This window comes from Mustela nivalis (assembly GCF_964662115.1).
Source record: "Mustela nivalis genome assembly, chromosome: 14".
Classification (NCBI taxonomy): domain Eukaryota; kingdom Metazoa; phylum Chordata; class Mammalia; order Carnivora; family Mustelidae; genus Mustela; species Mustela nivalis.
In genome coordinates, this window is record NC_139033.1 from 35507016 (window position 1) to 35532195 (window position 25180).

General features: G+C 50.7%; 1 protein-coding gene across 1 annotated transcript; it reads left to right on the plus strand.

Moving 5' to 3' along the window:
- The first annotated feature begins 2260 nt into the window (after positions 1-2260).
- Positions 2261-24033, plus strand: CPLX4 (complexin 4). Its single transcript, XM_082698905.1, has 3 exons — positions 2261-2610; positions 8804-8891; positions 23481-24033. Exons 1-3 carry the CDS (start codon positions 2444-2446, stop codon positions 23706-23708), a joined length of 483 nt encoding a protein of 160 aa, XP_082555031.1. The 5' UTR covers positions 2261-2443; the 3' UTR covers positions 23709-24033.
- Positions 24034-25180: the final 1147 nt, after the last annotated feature.

Genomic DNA, 25180 nt, shown 5'->3' on the forward strand with positions numbered 1-25180 from the left:
GAGAGCGAGGCGCGGCGGACGCTAGACTGTGCATAGATGAACTCTAGACACTGGGCAGAGGTCGTGCGGTTCACTTTGGGCTTTGCCGATACGCCTCGCCTGCCTTGCCGTAGCAAAAAAAAGTCTGGGGACTTTATTCAGGTATCACGAGAAGCCTTTGGAGGGGTTACACCTGCTTGCCCCATGTCACAAGTCGTGGGATATTTATTTTCCTTTTCTGGAGGAATACAAGATTCTACACATAGCAGATAGTTTATGGGATATCCAAGGGAAAGGCCCTTGTAATAAATTGAGGAATAAAGAGATTTTAAAGACACGATCCCACTTTCAGTGGAATTATCTACTGGGGAGACCGTGAGAGACTGGGGTTCATGAAACAGTAATACCCAGGGGCATCCAGCTGCCACAGCCACGTGGCCGCCCCCTGAGCATCTCTGGAATGCTAGCTTACCCCTCCCCACCGACACTGGTACCAAAAGGTGTAGGGGTTTCATTTTCCGGCCAACACTATGACATAGGTCAGATCTTCAGCACATCCTCTTTTTCTTTGGGAAATAAAAGTGCTTTTTCGGGCACCTGGGTGGCTCAGTCAGTTAAGCGTCTGCCTTGTGCTCCGGTCATGATCCCAGGGGCCTGGGATGGAGCCCCCCATCGGGCTCCCTGCTCACCAGGGAGTCTGCTTGTCCCTCTGCCTGCTGCTCCCTCTGCCTATGCTCTGTCTCTCTCTGACAAATAAAATCTTAAAAAAAAAAAAAAAGTTTTTAATCTCATGAAACAGTGTAGTGTTTTCTAAAGGAGAGTCGGGCTGACCTGAGCAGACAACACAATCCCAGGCTGTGCCTTTCACCCCATCCGCTAAAGGGCTCTGTAATCCCCCTCAGTACGATGAGAGGAGACACGGTGGGTTAGAAATGGCGGTGTAGTGACAATGGTCCAGATGGATTGAGTTCCAGGCAGTGCCCCGAAAGTGAAAGTGGAGCCGGTATGAACGCGCGCTCTCACGCTCTCGGTCGGAGCACGCGGCTCGGCTCCTGTCTCCTCCTGAAACTTGGCAGTCTTTCACGGTAAGATGATTTTAGCAACATCCTTAAATAGGTTTAATAAAGGGAATTTTTTTAAAAAAGATTTTATTTATTCGGCAAAGAGAGCGAGAGAGGGAACACAAGCAGGGGAAGTGGGAGAGGGAGAAGCAGGCTTCCCGCTGAGCAGGGAGCCCAGTGCGGGGCTCCATCCCAGCACCCCACGATCATGACATGAGCCCAAGGCGGACACTTAACGACTGAGCCACCGAGGCGCCCAATAAAGGGAATTCTTAACCGTTACACAGTTATGTGCAATCTGAGGGACCCGTTTCCTGAGAGGGCTCACGCCTACAGCCTAAATAACAGCGCAGGTTACCAGCGTGCATCTTTCTCCGCCCCACCCCCTCTTGGAGCGCTTTAATTGGAAAGATACTAACAGATTAAAGTCTTAGCCATACGCAGTTCCTCCCTTGACCTGCAAAAGACCGTGGCCATTGGAAATGTGTTGCGCGTTAGAAAACATCGTAGGAGTACGCCACTGATGAACAGAGCCCCCAGGAAATGGACCCATGGAAGGGGGAAAGATGACCCCATGCCATGTGGATGATTTAGCTCAGGTCGTGCTTACCTTGTAGGTTCGAGCACTGAAGTGTCTGGTGCTTCATTTCCAAGCAGAGATGTAACATGTCAGTGCGGGAGAGAAGCCCAAGGTGATCTTCCGGATCTAAACGGAGGGACCGCATGGCTCGCCCTTTAGATTTGCCTCAGGTGGCGACTGATGTATGGGCCATGGGGGCCACGGGAGCAGAGCAGAACTCCAGCACGCAATAAGGCAAATCCTCGCACGGTACTTAAGGGTCCAATCTGATAAAATGACGGATCAAAGGATTATTTTTGCTTGATGAAGCATTCTGGGTTTTGAGTCTGGTTGGACTCCATTTTTAACTGGATCTTGTCCTCCAGGGGCTGCACTTTGGACATTCCGGGACAGGCATGTGGGCAGTCGGCTCCGGTTAATTGAAACGGAGCTCTTGATGAAGCTCTGCTGCGCTTATAATTTCAAATTTAGAAATGGGTAGTGAGACGAGTAGATAATGTGAGGGGATTTTTTTTTTTTTTGCCTCAAATTAGCTTAGTGTATTAATTCAGAAAGCAGTCGTTTGCATCTGATTGTATGCCTTAGTAATCACAACCATCTGCCTCCCTATATTAAGGAGTTGGTCTCTTTAATCCAGCTTACAGCCCGCAAACCACTCTTCTCCATCATCATGCCCTTGAGCAGATGAGGCCGTGCAAAGTCCTCGGCTCTTAAGCGTGTTGCTATCGTTGAGGATTTTGGGAGATTTTGTCTTTTTTTTTTTTTTTTCTGTCCTTCACGTTTCGTCTGAGTTTTGGTTTAAATTTTTCTGGGGGCAGAAACCATGGCTTTCTTTATGAAAACTATGATTAGCAATCAGGTCAAGAGCTTCGGATTCGGTGGCGGGTCAGAAGAAAAGAAAGAAGAAGGAGGAACGTCGGATCCCGCGGCAGCCCAAGGGATGACTCGAGAGGAGTACGAGGAGTATCAGAAGCAAGTGATCGAGGAGAAGTGAGTACCCGCGGCTCCCCTCCCTCTCGGAGCCGAAGGAAACCAGTTCTGGCCGTACCTGCTTCTGCTCCCCGACCTCTTTGGCTTTGCTCTCTAGATGCGCCTTCTTGTGCCGTTTGCCTCTGACCTTAGGAATGAGAGTCCTGCTCCTCGAACCCTCTCCTCGCCGCAGCAGGTACCATGTCCCGCCTGGAGGGACGGCGGCCACACAGAATGCAGAATCTGTCTGTCGTTCTGAAAGCCGCTTAGCACTTTTTCTGGTCGAGGTTCATTTCAATTAACCCCAGTTGGAATGTTCAAATGGACAATGGTGAGCCTGTCTCCCCGGCCTTCCCCAAACCCGCCCTTCTAGCACATCGAAAGCTTTCAGATCGAAGCATTCAGATTTTGCACCTGGAAGAGGGCCTCGGAGCCCATCTTTTTTCCCTTATGTGTGCAAAAACCCTAGAAAGCACAAGAGGATTAGGTATAAGACTCAGTTTTGCAAAAACTGTCAATAAATTTGAGGGAGGTTTATTGTGGCCATTTTATTTTATTTTATTTTATATTTTTTAAATGCCTGGAGAGATAGGCAGGTCACTTTTTTTTTTTAAAGATTTGTATTTATTTGACACAGAGAGAGAGATCACGAGTAGACAGAGAGGCAGGCAGAGAGAGAGAGAGGGAAGCAGGCTTCCCGCTGAGCAGAGAGCCCGATGTGGGGCTCCATCCCAGGACCCAAGCGGAAGGCATAGACTTTAACCCACTGAGTCACCCAGGCACCCCTATTATGGCAATTTTAAAGGTACAGAATAGTAAAAGAGTATAATGAACACCCATACAAACTTATGAATAAAGTCACAGTTTAACATTTGGTTATAATTGCTTATAGATGATTAGTTGGATAGATGATTGGATAGATAGATAGAAGCTTTAAAAAAAAAAAGAATTTATTTATTTATTTGACAGGAGGAGAGACAGTGAGAGAAGGAACACAAGCAGGGGGAGTGGGAGAGGGAGAAGAAGGCTTCCCACCGAGCAGGGAGCCTGATGCAGGGCCAGATCCCAGGACCCCGGGATCATGATCTGAGCTGAAGGCCGACACTTAACCACTGAGCCACCCAGGCACCCTAGATAGAAGGATTTTTAAAGTAAATTGTAAAGTGAAAGTAAAGACCTCATGTTACGTGACCCCTAACACCTTCAAAAAATAAGGACATTCTCCCAACTGTGTAAAATAAAAATAAAACATGAGTAACATTTTCGTTGAGCATCATAGAATATGAATAGAACCCTCAATTTTTCACTGCTGCAGACCGATCTTTAAGTATAATCTGTATATAGTTTTTTAGACTTTAAGGTAGAATAACTTAAGAGTCTTTTAATAACAGTGAAGAACTGAAGCCTCAATCTTGAGGTTAAGTGTTCATCATTTTTTTTTTTTAAGTATTAATTAAAAGTATTTCTCTGGGCACCTGGATGACTCAGTTGGTAGTGTGACTCTTGATCTCGGCGTTTTGAGTTCAAGCCCCACTTTGGGCATGGAGCCTACTTAAAAAAAAAAAAAAAAGTATGTCTCATTTAATAAGAGTTTTTCTTTTCCCATCATGGCTCTTTTGCTAATGATCAATTACACTAGAGTGGCCGAAGTCCTATCGCTAAGATGATTATAGGTGAAAGGTTAATGACCTGGAGGAAACTAAGAAAGTACAAAGGCTTACATTTAATGGAAACTTTGTCTATTGTATTTTTTCTGAAAGAAATCGTAGCTTATAAACTACCTAGAATGTATTATGCTTGGCTGGGCAGTCAATTAAAGTCAGTTAAAAAAGTAAACGCCAATGCAAACCTGATGTCCGCGCTCGAGCAAAGCTCAGGCAAAAGAAACAACACCCCTTGCATTTGGCTAGTTTCACCTACGGCTTGTAAATAAACAAACAAACAAAAAACCAAGCATAATGAAGTAACAGAAGCAGAATGAGAGCACCCAGTGCTCTCAGCTCAGTGAGAGAAGAAACCGGCCAGAAATTTCGACTCTCCATCTGATTGTGTAAAACATCACGTAAGAGGTCCAAGCAATACAGCTGGTCACAGATACGGCATCTGTTTGATTAACTAATGTCCTAGTTTTCCCTAAGTTTGTATCCAGATAGATCAAAGGCCAGAAGGCCCAAATGGTGTGGTCAATCAGTGAATTGGGTTATTTGCCAGCTACTTGGCTATGTGTGTGTGTGTGTGTGTGTGTGTGTGTGTGTGTGACCAATTTATGTAGTCACCCAATTTAAGGAATAGTAACAGGGCCGTGGGGCCAGGCTCCTTCCCTCGGGCAAGAGGCATGCCCTCCAGGTTGTTGCTTGGGTTTCCAATAGCTTCACCACCCAGAACGCAACAAAACAGTCTGTTTAACCCTCCATTTCTCTCAGTAACAGTAAAATGTCCCTTTACCTTACTTACGGTATGGTAATTGTTAGGATGCCATTTGTTTCTTGAACTTTGATATGCGTCAGAGAACTGAACATAAAAGCAAAAATGATAAAGCATTTAGAAGAAAACAGTATCTCTGCAACTTGAAAGTAAGGCAAGGAGGTTTTTTTTTTTTAGATTTTATTTATTAATCTGACAGAGATCACAAGTAGGCAGAGAGGCAGGCAGAGAGGGAGCAGACTCCCTGCTGAGCAGAGAGCCCGATGCAGGGCTTGACCCCAGGACCCTGGGATCATAACCTGAGCCGAAGGCAGAGGCTTGAACCCACTGAGTCACCCAGGTGCCCCAAGGCAAAGAGTTCTTAAACATGACTCTGAAAGCAATAACCATAAAATTTTTAAATAATGTAGACTTTATCAACGTTGAAAATTCTTGTACATCAAAGGCACCATTAAGAGAATGTTTATAGGCAAGTCCCAGACTGAGAGAAAATCTTTACAAAACATGCCTGACACACAACCGGAATCTAGAATATATAAAGAATTTCTACAACTCAATAATAAAAGCAAAAATAAATAAACAAATGGGCAAAAAGAGTTGAACAAATACTTCCTAAAGCTACACAAATGGCCAATCAGTACATGAAAAGAACCCATCCGCTCTCATTAGTCATCATGGAAAGGAAAACTGAAATCCTACTAAGTTACCACTACATACTCCAGAATGGCTAAAATTAAAAAGACACCGTACCAAATGTGGGCCAGAATGTGGAACAACATAGAACTTCTATTCCATTTCACAAGACGTGAGATGGTACACCCACTTGGGCAAAACTCAGGCATTTTCTTACAAAACTCAACTCACTCGACCAAGTTACCCTGTCACTCTGGTGCATGCCTAGATTATTTACCTCAGAGAAATGAACATGTAGGTCCACAAAAAGACATGGACAGAAGTGTTCATAGCAACTGCATCAGGAGTGGCCCTGAATGGGAAATAGTCCGAGTCCATTGCAGAATGGAGTAAACAAGCATGACCTCTTCATACAGAACAAGGCACTCAGTAGGAAAAAGGAACAAACCATGGGTGAGTAACACCACCTGGATAAATCTCAGAGGTTCGTCATACTGAGTTAAAGAAGCCTTATACAAACGAATGTATAGTATATGGTTCCATTTATAGAAAGTTCTAGAACAGGCACAACCAATCTATGGTGGATAAAGGACAGTGACTGGGAAACAGGTGTTAACTGGGCACGGAAACGAGAGAAATTTCTCAGGTGAAATCTTTTTCATATCTTAATAGGGGTTCGGGTTATACACAGAAACAGAACCAGTAGGAGAAACAGACTTACGCATACGTGAATGTGTAATATGTGCGCGGGAGATTGAGTGTAAGGATTGGCTCACGTGATGATGGAGACTGAGAAGTCCCGCCATCTGCTATCTGCAAGCTGGAGGCCCAGGAAAATTATTGCTGGGTCTTTCTCGGCTGGAAGGCTGATGGTGTAAGTTCTAGTTGAGGGCAGAAGACTGAGATCTTGGCTCTAGCCAACGGGCAAAGGCAGAGAGAATTCCCCCCTTCCTCTTGGCCTTTTCTTTTCAGTCAAGCCCTTGACGGATTGGGTGCTGTCCACCCACACAGGGAAGGGAAATCTGTTTTGTTCAGTCCTTTGATTCAAGTGCTAATCTCATTTGGAAACACCCTCCGAGATACACCCGGAAATCATATTTAAATCTGGGCACCCCTCAGCCCAGTCAAATCACCATGTAAAGTTACGCAGCCCAGTACCTGGAAGCTCTGTGCACTGAATTGTACCCAGGATTTTACGTAAAAAGAAAAAAAAAAAAAAAAACTGCAAACAAGTGTGTCACTATAGCAAATGGCATTTGTGTTGAAGTGTTTGGGGGAGAAAGGACGGGTGTCTACCACTTTGAAATGCTTCAGAAGATCGGATGGTAAATGAATGCAGAGAGAGGTGTGTGATAACACACGGATAGTAAGATGCTGATTGTAGAATCTAGATGGTGAGTATGTGGGTTTCACTATAAATTTCTTCCAACTTTTCTGCACGTTAAGAAATGTTCACAGTAAATTATTGGGAAGGGTAGATGTGCTTCTACCCCAGCCCTGGGTCACTGATGTCTTAGGCAAGTCGCTTATTCTGTTTCTCTCTCCAAAGCCGGAAGATGGACCGGCATCGTCTTGTGCCCGTTCTGGGCCTGACCTTTGGTTGCAGGGGGTGGGGGGCAGTGTGCTCGGGGAGGGCCTGTGTCAGGGCCCTCATGGGCAGTAGTTTGATCTGATCTCTTCGGATCAGCCCCTCCTGCAGGCAGCCTTCTGTGTGCTGGGGAAGAGGATTTCAAAACGTGAAGTGAAGAAATAGAAACCAATCAACCCCCTGAAAACGAAAACGGAATTTATTTTAATGCAAATAATGCTTCAGGCAATGATGCTTCATGAAACCCCTCAGCAGAAACCCCACCAGGCCGGACACCTGGGGGTGGCTCAGTCCGTTAAGGGTCCGGCTCTTGATTTCAGCTCAGGTCCTGATTTCAGGGTCATGAGATCGAGCCCTGTGTCAGGCTCCGTGCTCAGCACAGAGCTTGCTTGAGATTCTCTCTCACTCGCCCTCTGCCCCTCCCCTCCACATCAGCTCTCACTCTCTCTCAATATAAATAATAAGTATTAAAAAATAAAAAAAGAAACCCCACAAGGACTCACAGGGGCCTAACCCAGGAACCGGAATCATGTGGGAAGCCAGCTGTGAGCTCCTTCTTGGCTCTTGCCACCGCTTCTGTCCCCAGTATGGCTGCTTTTTTCCTGCCTGTCAGCCATCACCTCGCCTTGTCGTGCCACCCTAGACCCCGTGGCCCAGGGAACATGGCAGCCCACGGCCTCCAAGTCCACCTGTTCCAGCAAATGTCTGTCTTTCTCGGTCCCCGTCCCAACCTCCCAGAGGAAAGATTTCACTTACCCAGCTGGGGCCAGTCCAATAGAACTAGAGGGCAGGACCCTGTGTATAAACGTAGCTCCTCGCAATGCACCTTGGTGGGCAGCTGGGAGGGAGGCAGTCCCTGTGAGCTTCGCAGACATCCCCAAAGATCGTCTGCTCCTGCCTCAGTCAGCGTGGCCAAGGGAGTCCGTTTCAACCCAGACTAATCCTGAGGCCAATTAGATCATCCCAGAGCATTATGGGAATCGACCCTACCTTGTTTGGGGATGCCTCCTTCCCAACAGGGAACGGAACACTGTACCCAAGTTGGGGCCCAGAGGGGGTGACAATGAAGGGAAACAGCTGTCTCTACATCCCTAAATACCATGCGCCTCTAAAGACCCCCCCAGCCCTGGATGCTGTGACCGCATTTTCACTTGACTAAGAATCACTCAGGAGGCTTCTTCAAATCAGAGCTTCCGTTCACGCACCCCCAGGGGTTCTGATGAGTCAGTCCAAGGTCACACCCAGGAAGCTTCGTTCTTACCCGGAGCCCAGGTGATTCTGGTGTTTGTGGTCGCAAGTTCTATTTAGAGCAACCCTGCAAGGTCATCGAGATATTAGGAAAAACCACTGTGCCCTCCCCTGGGCTGCATCTTAAGGAGATTCCCAGAACCAAGCTGTCTCTGGTATTCAAGGGTCTGCCTTGAGTTACGACCGGAGAATGACAGAAAGAGAGGCAGGTGTTTGGGACACAGGAAGGTTTATCCCAGCGTCTGGCTTCTCTGTGCAGGGTTGGGACTGTCCTCAGCCCTCTATGTCCTTTGATCCTTGTTTCTATTCTTTTCCTTTTAGGATGGAAAGAGATGCTGCATTTACACAAAAAAAAGCAGAGAGGGCGTGCCTCAGAGTTCATCTCAGAGAAAAGTACAGACTCCCGAAGGTGAGACGCTCTTAACACAGTAAACATCCTATTTAATTTCTTAAATAATAGAAAATGGGGAATGTTTGATGATCAGCAAAGGGTCCCACTCAGGAATACACACACACCCCACATGCACACACACACACACATGCACACACGTACACACAAGTGTCTTAATCCTAATTGAGGCATTTGGTGTAGTGAAAAGGCCCTTGAACTAGTTCATAAAAACTAGATTCCAGTCATTTAACCTCTGTAAACTTCCATTTTCTCTCAACAAAATGGAGCTAATACCTCTAAGTGACAGTTTATTGTAAGTTTCTGTCAAGCCACTAAAACCTCCATGGGTAACTACACAAGGAGGAAGTCATCAGAGCTGGCCTTTAGTGGGACACCCCAGGCACTGTTCGGAGGGCTTCTGTTGTAGCAGTTCATTGAATCCTTCCCGAGGGGTATCATGTGGTGACTTCCACTTGGTGGTAGAGGAAGCAGAAGAAAGTAACTCCCTCCTGCCAAAGGCCAGGAAGGGCAGAGTCCAAGGTCTTAACTCCCCCCATACTCTGCCTGTATTTCAAAGAAGCAACCCGCTCCTTCAATGTGGGGACGCTGTTGTGGTGATGGCCATCCCCTGACGTCATCCCTCGGTCCATCTTGGTGCTGGCAGACAGAACAAGCACCTGTGGGCTCTGGCCGGGCAGCTGGTTTACCGATGGGAAAAGGAGGTATTGACCTGTGACAGCGGGCTCAGAAGCTCTGCTCCTGTGGGTCCGCTTCTGGGCTTCAGAAGCTACCAGCCCTAAACAAAGGGAGACAGCCCCCACTGTCCCCTGCAAGATCAATGCTGAAGTCACCGAAGAGTTCAAGAACCTCAACTTGTGGGAGAGACTCCCCGCTAAGATGCCCCAGGAAGCGGGTTCTGCTTTCAGAGAGGAGGGGAAAATTCACAGAGAAGGTTAAACATTTTCATTGCGACCCAGGAATTTTGAAAAGAAGGGCTTTGCTCTTTGCCTCCCTTATTCTGGTTTAATGCTTTTTCCCATTGGGCACTTGCAACACGGTCCCCTCCACTTCCATGGTCTGGTGGATTCCCCGAAGCTGCCTGGGATGGGTCCAGCTGTCTTTAGGAAAACAGGTTTCAATTCCAGGGCTACTTCAGCTGGCTCTTCAATATATCTGAGCCTCGGTTTCCTCATCTGTAAAACGGAGACAGTGACACCTGCGTCACCAAGACACGTGTGTCTTTGTCTGAGGTAACAGAACCTAGTTACCTTTAACTGATGTAAAGAATCTAATACAGGGGTGCCTGAGTGGCTCAGTGGGTTAAAGCCTCTGCCTTTGGCTCAGGTCATGATCCCAGGGTCCTGGGATCGAGTTCCGAGTTGGGTTCTCTGCTCAGCAGGGAGCCTGCTGCCCCCCACCCCCGCCACCTGCCTCTCTGCCCACTTGTGATCTCTGTCAAATAAATAGATAAAATCTTAAAAAGAAAAGAAAAGAGCCTAGTACAGTGCCTGACCAATGGGAGAAACTCAATAGATAACCCCTTCTTATTTTTCCCATGGTTCTTCTCTCTGTGCCCAGAAATCTTTCCTCATAATAACAGCCAGGGGTCTCAAAGACCTTGGGTAAACACATCAATCTGTGTCAACTGAAGTTTTGATGGTTTTCTCCCTAATAAGGGTCCCGCTGTCTTGCTCCTTTCCAGAGCCTCAGCAGTGAACCCCTCAAGGCTCAGCAATGGGGCTTCGATGGTCTTCAGAGAAAAAAGAACCCCCAAATCTTTGAGTCAAGCTACCCTTTAAGACTAGAGCGTTTCCAACAGAAACTATAAGAAGAAGAAAGAATTATCACCAGGAAATGTGCACATTCAGAATGTCGGGACAGGGACTATGTCAGCACAGGTTAAGGCTCCCTAAAGCCAGTGGGGGGTGCAGTGGGGGGAGTGTGAAAAAGTCATCAGATTGTCAACAGTGGAGCCCCATTGTGATGTCCCAGTGCCCATCAGCCCCTTTCCCCTGTCTAAGGCATGTGAGACCTCACCTGAGTTTTCCTTGGACCCTGAAAAAGAACTTTGAGTTCATCTAAGAACTGAACTTCACTGCCTCTTTTTAGACAGGAGGGCACTGCAGCCAGAAGGGTTGGGGACCTTTGCAAACATTCACAGCCACTGACTGATAGAACCGGGCTGGGAATGTAAGCTCCTCAATCGTGAAAGTATGTTGACTGACTCACAAAAGGGTTTGAATGCTGCTCCTTCCGACCCTGAGGTCTTCCGCAATTTCTACTCAGCGTTCAAGGTGTCCCAAAGCCTGAGAGCAGCTTTGAGCTTTTTGCGGCTTCAACCTGCAGGTAGACTTTGGGGACAACCCGCAAGGCTGGGGATTTCAGTGATGTGCAGAATCCCACCCGGGAACCCAGCAGGTGCACGCGGCTTCTCCCGCTCCGGGGTAGTGTGACTCCTAGCCCTGGGAGCTGCTGCGACCTTCCAAACACAAGCGAAATAGATGAGAATATCACTTGAAAGCATTCTGCCCTTGACCCCTCAGTGCAGTTGGCTTTCAGGCAGAGGCCTCCCTGGCGTTCTTTTATATTATGGCTGCATTTGGTAAAAATGGATCGATTCTACACAATGCTTCCAGGATTGGCCTGTGGTGGGAACAGCAAAAATACTAACAGTACCATTACCCACTCTGCCTACAGCATGGAGGAACTGGAGAGATTCTAACTCAATTACACAATCCACGAAACGGTTATTAATAGAAAGTGTATCCTAAAAAACCAACGGGCTCCCATTGCTCTTGTCCTCCTGTCGCCAGATGTGGCTCTGGCCCAGCCTCACCGCAGCTCCTTGCCGGTGAAGTCCAGTTCCCCGCTTGGGCACCCCGTCGGCCTCCCGAAGGCTCAGGCCTAAAAGGGAGCGCTGGGAGACAGGCCCATTTCCCACGCCAAGAACTGCCCCTACTTTTGTCCTGGCTTCTGAGCGCAGTCGCCAGGCCGGGAGTGGGGAGGAGGGACGGGGAAGGGGGGCGGCGGTGCGGGCCGGGGATAGGCTCTGCTCCCTCGCGCCCCCTGCTGTCCCTAGACGCAGCGCGCACCGCAGCCTCAGGGAAGTAGTGGGGGCGCCGCTGCTCTCAGCGCCGTGGGGACTGGGGGTTGCAGCAGGGACCGTGATGGTGGGAACAGAAATAAATGTCCAGACTTTTTTTTTTTTTTTTTTTTTGGAAGTCTATTCGTTGGCTACTAGGGACCAGATTGTGCATTGTATTGGAAAGCAGTGTCCGTGCTGGCGAGCGGGAAGGGCCTGGTGGGCCCTCCTAGGAGCAGCTGTCACAGAACAGGAGGTGGCCCGCCCAAGAGGGGCGGACCGGGTGGGGACCGGCTGGGAGCGGAGCGTCAGAGCAGCAGGACCCTTCCACGCTGTGCCAAGATGGAGAGCTAGAAAACCAACCCGGGTGAGCTGAGCTGTCTCCCCAGCTCGCTGGATGGAGGGGGATTTTGAACCCCCAGTAACTGAGGAGAAGATGAAAGCACTGGCATATTGGGCAGGACCCGAGCGGGGATGACTTTGGGGAAATGGCCACTATGGGGCCAGTCATTCCCTGGGCTTTGAAAGCCATGCTTCGATTCTCCTACGAAGCCAGCTTACCCGGAGGGGCCGAGCTGCTGGCTACACAGACGTGTATGTACTTCTTAGGGGTTTCTCTGATGAGGCAGACGGACTCCTCACAGCTGAATCCCTAGAAGGCCTTCTGAAAACCACAATAGGACTTGAGCCTGTAGGTCTTCATTTCCTCCATGCTCCCCTCAGGAGCAAGGAGGCCCTGGAGGGTCAGGCCGGGCCTAGAGGCCTCGCTGTGACTGGAAAAGCCTCAAGGCCTTGGCCATATGTCCAGTGAACCCGGGAAGGGAATGAAGGGTTTGGGGTCAGTGCTACACCCGTGGTGCGGGGTGGGTTCAGAGGCTGCTGACAGAGGCCCAGGCCAGCCAGGAACTGCAAAGCCAGAGATGTGGCCACAGATCCCCAAATTATGACATATATCCTCTTCGTGGGGCTCAGCGTCTTGACTTTGCTTATTTGATTACTTATTTGATTACTGCCTTTGAAAATGGCAATCCTGGGGGGATGGTGTGTGTGTGTGTGTCTGTGTCTGTGTGCCTGTGCGAGCGTGTGTGTGTGTTATTCCTTAAATATGTCTGTATGCCATAAAAAGAGGAAATTCTGCCATTTGCAACAACATAGATAGACCTTGAGGGTATCATCCTAAGTGAAATAGGTCAGACAGAGAAAGACAATAGTGTATGATTTGACTTGTATGTGGAATCTTAAGAAGTCAGACGCGAAGAGCCTGGTGGTTGCCAGAGGTGGGTGGGGCGTGGGGGGTGGGGAAGATGAAATGGGTGAAAGGGGTCAAAGGGAACAAACTTCCAGATATAAGATAAATAAGTCCTAAAAAAAAAAGATAACTCCTGGGGATAATGTAAGGCATGGCGACTATTAAAAAAAGATCATCAGAAGACATCGGTAGGAGCAAACCATATAGTACAGTCGTTAACAAGCAGCCAGAACCTCGGGGTGGGCGGGGCCATCCGAGGAGCACGCCCACGGCCCCTCCCCCTGCCTGTCCAAGCTCTCCTCCTGCGGCAGGTGTGGGTTCCGGGGCTGTCCCAGTACTTTGGCTCCCTGGGTCTGAATGGTCTTTCAACTTTTATTAAACCTAATTTTTTTTATATATAAAAAAGTACACCAATGCATAATCCTAAAACTCACAGAAATCAAGGGACCTGGCCAAGGTCACAAAACTCACTGAGGCCAATGGGGCCTCCAGCCTCCTGATTCTTCACCTAGGACTTTCTGGGTTCCACTGTCCCTCACCCCCTCTCAACTGTATCTCCATCCAGGCTGGTAGACTCGAGAGCAAACACAGCCGTCTAACAAGAAAACGGTGCTGGGCAGAAAGCAAAGCCCTTCCTGGGCTCCTCGTAACCACCGTTCCCTCCCCTCAAGGTCTGCAGACCGCTAAGCCCTCTGTTGTCTTATCAAGTGCCTATTGGGTAAGCAGCCGTATTAATGGTATTAGCAGTCCACGGGGAGTTGGACACATTCACCGTGTCCTCCCGCTAACGAGGGATGACCCCCCGGGTGCCTCATTCACAATTCCCTGGGGTCACCGGCCAGCAGCCACACAACCAGCAGGAGGCGGTTCTGGGCCCTTCCCCTTACCGAGGCCCAACGGAGAGCAGACTTGAGGAAAATGTCTTCCCGGGAGCTGTCAGGTCTAATGAGGATAGCTATGTCACATTTTGGAATTAGAACCGTATTTTCTAAAGAAATTATTTGGCTGGTGTCCCCCGTGAAAGCATTTCACTGATTGCTGACCGGGGGAAGGAAATTTGGACTCGGGAATGGAACAATTTGGGCCCAGCCCCCTAGGGAACAGTAAACGCCTCCTCTCCCAGCTCATCCTTCCCTGTCCGTGACAACACAATTTATTGTACCCGTGTCTTTGGATGACCCCTTTTAATAGCAGTAATCACATAAGGCGTCCACGAAGGGCGGCGATCGAATACCATCATCCACAGGATCGAGGAAACTGTGCGCATGTCCACGCAGCGTGGCTTTCCTCCCGCTTTGGGGTCGCAGGTAGTCGGTCGATTTCTGGCAACTGAAGGAATCCTGGATGCTCGTGTTAGGCTGGGGTCTCACTCCGCTGATCTGCCCCTGACCTGTGTCTCCCCTGTTCCCTCTCCGCCGGCTCTCCTTTATAAAGGTCAAATCTCTCCCCCACGAAAACAAGCAGATCGCACTTTGGGAGAAGACAGGCCTTTCCAGGTACCTTCCCGAAGTGAAGTCCGGGTAGTCCTGCTAAACACCATGACCGTGACTGTCACCTCCTCCCGCAGCCCTCTCTCTGTCCTCGGTTTCCAGGTCTCATTCACCCTGAGTGTCTTCTTCATGGCCGACCCTCCCCTGTGTGCTACCCCCAGATTTTGGAACATTGCAGGTGTACACTCTCCCACTAAACCTGCACACTCCCCCCCAAGGGGAAGTGGGGGGACATGCTGCAGTCGCTCTCGGGGGCTATCCACATGTGGGTGACTCTCGGACCTCCACCCGCAGCCCCCCCTTCTCCCCACGGTTCCTGCTGCGTCTGCCTCCGCTTCAGCACCTCCTAGCTCTTCTCCAGAACAGATTGGCTCGTTTTCCCCCAAACCTGCTCCTCCTGTAGGCCCCATTGCCAGGGGTGCCCACCCCCACCCCAGCCCACCCTCCCCACACCCAAGGCCGGTGACCGGAAGTCACCCTTGACTCTCCCCTCCTCCTCCAGCCTCACATCCAATAAATCAGGTGACTCTCACATCACCTTCTACATAATTCTCAATTCATCCCCCACTCTGCATCCCCAAGGGCTCCTGAGGTCTGTCTCCCCACAGCAGCTCATCAGCGGCTTTTCCACGTGGAGTCTTGCTCCTCTCAAAGTGGCAGTGCGAGGTGCAAGTCTGATCCTGTTTCTCCCCTGTTTCAAAAAAAAAAAAAAGGCTTATCATAATTTCTGAGAATCAAGTCCCAATCCCTTGGCCTGGAGGCGGTGATGGGGCTCTGATCTTTCCAGTCTCTGCTCTTGCTAACTTCCTGCTTGGACTGAAATGTCCTCCTGCTTTGTTCCCTACACTCTGCCCTCCAAGGCCCTTCTCTTCCCAGAAGACTTCCCGGCCAGTGCCACTTCTTCTTCTTCTTTTTTTTTTTTTTAAGATCTTATTTATTTATTTGACAGACAGAGATCACAAGTAGGCAGAGAGGCAGGCAGAGGGAGAGGAGGAAGCAGGCTCCCCACTGAGCAGAGAGCCTGATGAGGGGCTCGATCCCAGGACCCTGAGATCATGACCTGAACCCAAAGTAGAGGCTTAACCCACTGAGTCACCCAAGCACCCCCCAGTGCCACTTCTTACAGAACCTTCTGTGACCCTCTCCTCCCCACCACCCCTCATGCTCCCATAATCCTGGGTGCATGTCTCATGTCATCTCACTCACCCCCGTGAATATTCTCGACTGCTGGACTCAGCACTCTTTAACAAAGGGGCTGAGTTGTTCGTCTTTGTCTTCAGTGACTTGCCCAGGGCCCAACAAGTAGAAAGTGTGCATGTGTGTGTGCCCATACACACACACACACACTCACACACACACATACACGAGAAATGGTTGCTGAATGTTGGATGTTACTGGGAAAAAGGGGGAAAAAAAATACACCCAAAGAGCAAAGTACCAAAAACAGCAGAAAGAATTTATCTGCTGTAAGAGTTATATTAAAATAACTTTTCGTGAAGAGAACAAGTCTGGATTAGACATCATAACTGTGTACACAAGGTCCAAAGGTGACTTTATATTATAGCTAAAATGTCGTATTTCTTCAAATAGAAGAAGTAATGTGTTTTAAGTCAAGCCCCAAGTTTCTCTAAAAACAAATGTGCCTTTCTCCCTAGCCAATTCAAAATGTATATGTAAGTCAAGCCAAATTAATAAGAGAAAACAGTTCCACAATGAACCCTAATCCTATTAACGGAATTGTCAATCTAGGTTAGTCATTGAAAAATAATGTTGTGCCCCCTGCCGCGCTATGATTTAGTTACACCTGGTGTTTGTCTGCTGTATTAAGGGCATCGTTTGTGCTGAATCAAGACGAAGGTAGAAGAAAATCTACCACTGGGGTCGACGTTGAAGGTATCACATTGAAAACTCCCTTAGAACAGGATTGAAAAGTTGCCTCTTAAAGAAAGATACGACTCCGTGGCCGTTTCTTCGCCTCCTCCTTCAGATTCGGAGCTCTGGGGCTGCCCAGCAGGGTCCCAGACACTGAATCCTCCCGCCCTGGGAACAGCTGTTTCTGGTGGCAGAGCTGGAGGCCATGGAGGGGGGGGGGGCGTCGGGGGGCCTTCCCTTCCCCCTCCCTTCCCCATCCTATCCCCCTTCAGTTTGCTCCTTCTACTCCCCTGTCCCTGAAAGAGCCGTGGACTGAATGTCCTGAGGGGACTTGGGGAAGGGGCGAGAGCGCCCTGGGAACTGGTGCGGTGGTCCTTAGCCACGTGGGCAATCTCACTGAATCCTCTCGACCACCCCGACCACCCCGCTGCGCGGTGAGGTAGGTCGGTCTTATTTCCTCTTCCCAGACACGAACACGGGCTGGGAGGGGGCGAGGAAGAGCGGCTTCCCAAGGTCACGGCTTTCCCATGGCAAAGCAGGATGAGACCCCAGGCCCATCTGACCCCACTGGCCATGTTTTCCTGCTAGCCCCCGCGGCGGGGCTGGCTGCGCACCCCAAATAAGCTGAGTGATACTTATGCCAGTCTTGGGACCTCAGCTTCTTCCTCTGTAAAAAGAGAGGCTTGGATAGTGACCCCCCACGAGCTTCTCTTTGCAAAGGAAAGAAGTGGGAGATGTACACAATCGGTATCTAGAGACTCCATTCCTCCCTAGTCCTATCGGTGTGCATGCTCTCAGCTGAAGAAGTCAGACCCACACCCTCTGTCCCATAGCTGATGGGGGAGAGGACAGCATGGTGTAGGGGACAATGCAGGCACCAAGCCCCAGACAAGGGTCCTTGTCCTGCTCGACACTAGAATCACCTGGAAAACTTTTTTAAAATTGTATTGCCCAGGCCCCTGCCCCAGAGCCTCGCTCCCGCTCCGGCCTGAAGACCCCTTTACTTCTGGCAAAGCAGGCTATGCCCACTTTGACTTGCCGCGGAGGGGTTTGCTGACTGGCTGTGTTCTTTTATCTCTCCCCCTCCCCCTTCCACGTCTCCTAGGTTCCTGCAGGACAGGAGCCAGGGGTGGCTGTCACTCTTCCTGGCAGCCAGTGCAGCCCCCCCTTGCATAAGTGGTTGTGAAGACCAGTGGTCCTCACAAACACAGAAACAGCTGGTGTTAGATCAGCGCGTCCAAGTCGAAGAAATCCGTCAATCAAGCTGTTTGGTATCACGTAGCCCAACACCAAATAAACAAACTGAAACCCAAATAGAATCTTTCTAGAAGCCGATATGCCGGTATTTGCAACGTGCCCAGTTTGGTTGTCTAGGTAGGATCTTAACCGGCGGTGAACGCTCAGCTTTTTGACCAAACAGCCGTCTGAGATAGGACTGTTTTTCAACCTGGCTCAAGGTGGGTACAGGACGAAGGCCGGTTTGTCAAAATCTAGGGCTCAGACCGTGGGAATCCTGGGTCGTGCTTCCCCCTCAGGGAAAGGTCAGAAATCAGTCACAGGGAATGGCTGGAGCAGGGCGCCGGGCGATTTAAATAATGGGGCCTTGAGCGCTGGCAGGAAGATTATAAATCTGGTTAAAAACCAAGAGATTAAAACTGATTCTGGTCAGCCGGCATAAAAATAATTAGCTCTTAACTGCATTAAACAATATCCCAAATGGATAAGATTTCTAGAAATGAGAAGACCTCCAAGACAGGAATAAAGGACAGCGTGTCGGGCCCCTAACTGTGTGCGGACTCGCCTCTCTCCTTCCCTCCCGATCACCTCCCTTCTTTCACACCGTGCTCCCTCCCGATCACCTCTCTTCTTTCACACCGTGCTCCCCAACCCGGGGCTACGCCTCCCCGCCTCCCTGAAGCTGTGCCGGCCGTCTGTAACTATACTCGAATCGGGGGGTGGGGGGTGCGGAGGCAGTACTGCCTTCCTTGACGTGTGGACGGTGTCCAGACCTCCCTGGCCTCCCCCGTCTGACTCATCGGTGGGCAGCAGAAAGTGTGCGCGAGACGTTCGCTGCGTGGACTGCAGACAAGGTCCTGTGGGCAGGGAGGCTGGGGAGGTCAAGGGGACAAGGCTGCTTCTATTCTTCGTGGCTTGCTCTGCTCTGGATCTTTCTCCCAAGGAGCCAATGCTCTTCCACCCTCTGTGTCCCTATCTGTGCCTTCTTAATCGCGGGGTTCCTTTCCGCAGGGATGGTGACGGCGAGCTGCCCTTTCTGCTCAAAAATGTGAGTAACCACAGTCCTGCTTGTCCAGGGCTTAAAAGCTTACAAGACCATCTCACATCCCAGCTCCCTCCATCTGCTGGGGAACCCTCTGAGAATCCACGGGCATGGGGAGTGTAAAGTGACTTGCCAAAGGTCACGCAGAGGGCGAGTGACAAAGCTGGGGCTCGAACCCGGGTCTTTGGCCGCATGCCACCCCTGTGGGGGAGCGGTCCCAGTCCGCTGCAGGAGGCTGTTAGAAGCCCAGACCCCTTTTTACAAACAGGACCCTCGCCCTTGGCCTGTTCTGGACCTGGGGCCAGCCCACATTAGGCCCCAGTGCTAAGGAGGCTGGGGCCCAGATTTGGTCCCAAAGGGTTTCATTTAGTCCTCTAATTACTAGCTCACTGGCGCTTTCTGGTTGTCCTGCCCTCAGTCGTAAGGAACCCACAGCCCAGAGAAATGGGTCCCAGGGCTATAGGGTCATCGCCGGAAGCAGTGGTGCTGCTGATAGAGGTCAGTAGCGTTGTCCTTCTAGGAGCGGGACTGTAGGACTCGGCCCCAAACCAATGACGATGCTGAACACTGCCTCTAGACGGGACAGTTGGAGCCACCTGCCTTGGGCCCCACGCTTTAGATGTGTGCCTTGGGCCACATTCTTTCACATGGGGTTGCAAAGTCTACAGGGCCACAGGGACAGGCCCGCCCAGAGCCCACATCCCTATTTTATTTTTATTTTTTTATTTTTTTAAAGATTTTATTTATTTGATAGAGAGAGATCACAAGTAGGCAGAGAGGCAGGCAGAGATGGTGGGGGGAAGCAGGCTTCTCGCTGAGCAGAGAGCCCAATGTGGGGCTCGATTACAGGACCCTGAGATCATGACCTGGGCCAAAGGCAGAGGCTTAACCCACTGAGCCACCCAGGTGCCCCCCACATCCCTATTTTAGACAACTCCAGCTTCCCAGAGCTCCAAATTCCCTGCCTCAATGTATTTGGAGACTGCTTCAGGCCTCTTCAGGGCCAGAAGAGTTCAGTGAGCTGCTGGTCTTGTCCTGCTAAGCCTCCAGGGGTGGACAGGGGCTCTGCATACATAAAGTTCCCAGGGAGGGACAGACCCAGCGGTGGGGGGAGAAGGAGGGCTGGTCGTGAGTCTGGGTCATCCTCTGGGTCCCACAAACATGCACATGGGATGACAAAGGCTAAGGGAGTCCCGGTAGATGTCTCCCAGAATTGAGGGCCTAGTGCCGAAAAGGAAATGAACTGCCCAGCCTGCCAGGAACTTGACTGTGGAGTGAAAGAAGCAGGGGGCGAAGAGGTGCATTTCTAGGCCAGAGGTGAAGGTACCCAGAGAGCAAGGCCTCTGGTCCGGCTGACTGCCATGTGGAGGAGTCACGGTTGTCTGCCACAAATCCCCAGCCCAGCGCTGAGGGTTATTCTACTCCCGAGCAGCCCCTGGGGGTGACTGCTTCATGCGCTCCAAATAATGCAGGGGTCATTTAATTAATCCTCTACAACTCTAAGGCCAATAGTAGATACCCAATTCATAGGAAATAAAGCTCAGAGAGGTTATGTAAGGTGCCCAAGGTCACACAGCATGTAAGTGGTGGCGGTAACTTTTCCACTCAGGCAATCTGATTCTCAAGCCAACACTGACCTCCCAGGGCACTGGCCCAGCGGCAGTGGCCAGTAAGTCAGTAGCTGCGACATAGAGCTCTTTACAGCAAAGCGGACCTGCCCATTTAAGGATCATGAAGGCCTTTGCAGTCTCAGAAGATAGGCTCATGGAATCGTTCAGTAAACATTTACCGTCTGTGTCTGCAAGCCCGGTGCTCTGCTGGGTTCGGAACCTTGCAGAGAAGTAAGTTACGGTCCTGTCTTCAAGAAAAAGGGAGCAGGGCCTCTTAACCGCACCAGAATCACCAGGAGGTTTCGAGAAGTCGAGATTGCTGGGCCCGCCCTTCCAGCTTCTGAGTCAGAAGTTCAGGGTGAGGACGTGCCTTTGCAACAAGGTCCCAGCAGCCCATGCTGCTGGCCTGGGAGCCCTACTTTGAGACACAGTTTGGTAAAAGTCCCGATCAAGAGCCCCTCAGTGAGTTGTAAGGCAAAATGGAACCCAATGCTCTCCGTTCCCCAGGCAAGGGGAACAAGGAGAAAATACACCTGAAACTCCTCCCTGAAGGAGGGGCCCTTTGCAAAGCTTCCCCAGAGGCAGCAAGCCGCAGGGCCCCCGCAAAGGCCAGCCAGGGGAGCCCGGTCTTCCGAAGCAGCCCAGCTCTCTGAGCACCAGCCGGCTGGCCCCCCACCTTCCAGCGGCCTGTCCCGCCAGGCTACTCCTTCCAGTTTGGACTCCGGTGACTCCACAGAAATCTTATTCCCCACCAGAGGGGAGGGGAGGCAGTGCCAGAATTCCCAGGAATGCCTTTTCAAATCAGGATTTATTTTATTCCGGGATGCGTAAGAGAGGGGAGACGTCTTGCACCGACAGGAGCTGAGAATTGCCAGGCTGATGTTCTGCCTTTCCTCCCCTCCCTGCAAAACTGCCCAGAGGATGATCAGCAAGAAAGTCCACCGCTAGGCTAGGTAAATAAAAAATAAATAGAGAAGGAAGATTGGCTGGGAGCCCTGAGGATTAACTAACTAATTAATCCCCACAACAGTTTGACGAGGAACTAATTAATCCATTAAGTGCTTTGAGGGGCCGAGGCCTGGCCAAGTGCAGGGAGAGGCTTCTCTCCCTCGGCGGACTGCGGTGGAGGGTGGCTCTTCCCAGGGGCCTTTGTGGAGGGCCTGTGCGAGGATCGAGGATCGTACCCCCCAAAGGGGTATGTCTCCCCCCGCATGGGAATCCTGCCTCCCACACAGGCTTGCTGTCACTCTGCCCAGAGAACCAGAGAACCAACCAAAAGAGGGAGCTCTGGGGGGAACCACGGGGTTCTAGGGCTGGAGAAGGCCCCGGAGAGCCACTTTACAGATGGAGAATAGAGTGTCTCCCTTACCCTGACTCGCTCTTTGGACCCAGAGACAACCGATGTCTGTTTATAGCCATTTTTTTTTTTGAAGATTTTGTTTATTTATTTGACAGAGAAAGACACAGAAAGAGAGAAAGCAGGGGGGCTGGGAGAGGGAGAAGGAGGCTTCCCACTGAGCAGGGAGCCTGATGTGGGACTCAATCCCAGGACCCTGGGATCATGACCTGAGCTGAAGGCAGACATTTAACAACTGAGCCACCCAGACACTCCAGTTTATAGCCTTTTCTACTCAGCACCCGGGCAAGGGAAATTCATATTTTCCTCTAGGTGTTGACTCTAGCACCCAAGGGGCGTTAAGATCTTTCTAAAATCAGGTCAATGAGGGTCTGATTAAGACTAAGCGATCGCTTTATCTTGACGCGAGTTTTCACATGCTTTGGCTGCAGCATGTGGAGGTGGGCGAGCCCCAAAGTCTGCTGAGATCTTCCGGACCCTTTGCTTTTCTGACGCTCTGTAATCTTCTGGGGCCCTGGAGCCCTGTGTGCCTCCTGTGACAGCCAGACCTCAGAAATCATCTGATAGGGCCACCTGGGGATATAAACTATCCCTACCTTTCCCAAAGAAACCTTTTCCTACAGAAAGGGAGTGGGGAGGGAGGAGCCAAGGAAGAGGGACAAGAGAGCTTAAGCTGGGTGTGCAGCCTAGTGTGGGGCTCGATCTCACAACCCTGAGATCATCGGGTCATGACTTGAGCCAAAAATTGAGAGTCGGATACTTAACCAGTGAGCTGCCCAGGTGCCCCTCCCAGAGAAACTTTTGTAGATTCTCCTCTCTCCTTAAGAAACAAAGGCTTGAAGCCAAAGGGGTAAAGGAATGTTTAAGACCAGACAGCATGCACTATGAAATTCTGGAGCAGTCACTGGTGGGATCCCAGCATGAACTATGTGAGGGGCAGACTCACATAGTCTGGGGCAGGCGCGGGGAAGGATGCTGGGAACAGCCACGCCCCAGCGAGTCCCTTAATAAACAGGCACCTGTGCCAGACGCGTTTCCAGGTACGGAGCCTGTGGGGTTGAACTGGACCGGATTCTGTGCCCGACTAGGGGCCCCCGGTCTAAACAGAGGGAGGGAAGGGGCAACGGTCAAGCAGAAGTTGCCATGGTGACTGAGCGTGGTCTGGCCTGTGGTCTGGCCTGGCCTCTGGGAGCCAGACCCCACCCTCCAGGGCAGGACCCGCTCACGGGAGCCACTGAGTCACAGCCTGGGGCTAATGGACTGCAATGCTTGCACAGCTGCCCTGAGGTGGAGCCTCCAGGGTTTTCTCAAGCTTTGCTGGCGGGCAGAAGGGGACGGATTCTTATAACCCGCATCGCCCAGGAGTTTCTGATTCCATCGGTCTGGGGCGGGACCTGAGGATCCCGTCTTTCTACCACGTTCCGCGGTGTCTAATGCTGCTGGGCCTGGGGACCACACTTTGAGAACCACTGTTGTAGAAAGTTCTGGTGGGCCCGAGGTGCAGTGGAAGAGGGCACGTGAACCATGACCGGTAGCCCCCCCCCACCGGCCGGAGAGAGACGTCGCCCCGTCATTCAGCCCCCACCGGTGCTCTGGCGGCTGCTCTGACTCTGTGGGTGGCTCGGTGTGGGACAGTGGCTCACCTCCTCCGTGTTTGTGTTTGGCACAGAGTGAAATGGACGAGAACCAGATCCAGATGGCTGGAGACGACGTGGACCTGCCCGAAGAGCTCCGGAAAATGGTGGATGAAGATCAAATCGAGGAGGAAGACAAGGATTCCATTCTTGGGCATTTACAGAACCTCCAGAACATGGACTTGGACACCATCAAAGAAAAGGCCCAGGCCACCTTCACGGAAATGAAGCAGACGGCGGGGCAGAAGTGCTCCGTGATGTGAGGGAGGGCGAGGTGGCCGCTCTCCTGAGGAACACCGCCAGCCACGGATACTCACACATAGCAGACACAGAGAAACCGTGGTTAGAAAGCTCCACAAACTGGTAGACAACACCTTGATGATCTCAATGTTCCTGGTAGAGCTCTTAGCCAGCACCTTGCAGTAGGAAACAGACTCTCCTTTTAGTTATAAACGTGGCTTCGGGGGTGCCTGGGTGGCTCAGTGGGTTAAGCCTCTGCCTTCGGCTCAGGTCATGATCCCAGGGTGCTGGGATCGAGCCCTGCATTGGGCGCTCTGCTCAGCAGGGAGCCTGCTTCCCCCTCTCTGTCTCTCTGCCTGCCTGTCTGCCTACTTGTGATCTCTGTCAAATAAATAAATAAAATCTTTAAAAATAAATAAATAAATGTGGCTCCTTGTGAAATTTCATCTGTGAGTGACATAGAACACGTATCTGCTTGGAGATCTTCAGGACAGCCTGGAAGAACCGAAAGCAAACAGCATTTCCTCTCTGGCTTCCTTCCTTAGAGGCAGGGTCTCACCCTCTCCAACCATTAGCATGACTCCAAGTCCCTTGGAAAAAGATGTAGGAGGTCAGGGAGCCCACCGGGAACCCAGACAGGTTCGATGGCAAGCAAAGATCATTCTGACTCTCTCTTCCAGGCACCTCAACAGGGCTGGTCCTCTCCCAACAAGGTTGGCTCTTGGACAGGTTCAAGGCCAAGGGGTGGTGGAGGGGATATGATGAGAAATGAAGGTGAGAAGTGAGGGCAGGGAATGGACTTCACCAGCCATTGCACCATTCTAGAGGCCATGTGAAGAATGGATTGTGTGTGTGTGTGTGGGGGGGGGGGTGACAGGAGAGGCAGGAGGCAAGTAGGAAGGCTGTGGCTCTTCCCACGTTCAGCAGCGTCATCACCTGACGTCTGGTGGTGATTGCAATCACAACAAAGCAGGGGACAAATAAAGAGCATTGAAAAGTTGAATCAGTCTCACTCTGTGTGTGTGTGTGTGTGTGTGTGTCTGTCTGTCTGTCTGTCTGTCTATCTCTCCTCTTCTCCCCAGCTTGCCGCCCCTCCCTCTCCTTGGTTTTTCTCTCCCATCCCTCCGCATCCCTTGGCTGCCGACGAGATTCCAGTAAATCTTGCTGTCATTCTGTGCTGATCTTCCGCCGGTGCCGCATTTCCTTCTCTTAACACTTGCTTTCGGGGAATTGCTCCAAAGACAGACTATTTACCTCGGACACATCTAGAGCTGGTTAACTAAAGCCAAACTAAAACCAAACCAAACCAAGACTCGCCTTTCAATGAATCTGTTCATTGAATATATAATGCTCAAAGACCGCTTTAAAAAAATTTTTTGTTGTTGTTGATTGGAGAGAGAGAGGGCTCACCAGAGCAGGAGTGGGAGGGGCAGAGGGAGAAGGAGAGAGAAAGTGACAAGCAGATGCTCCGCGACGGTGCAGCCCACCACAGGGT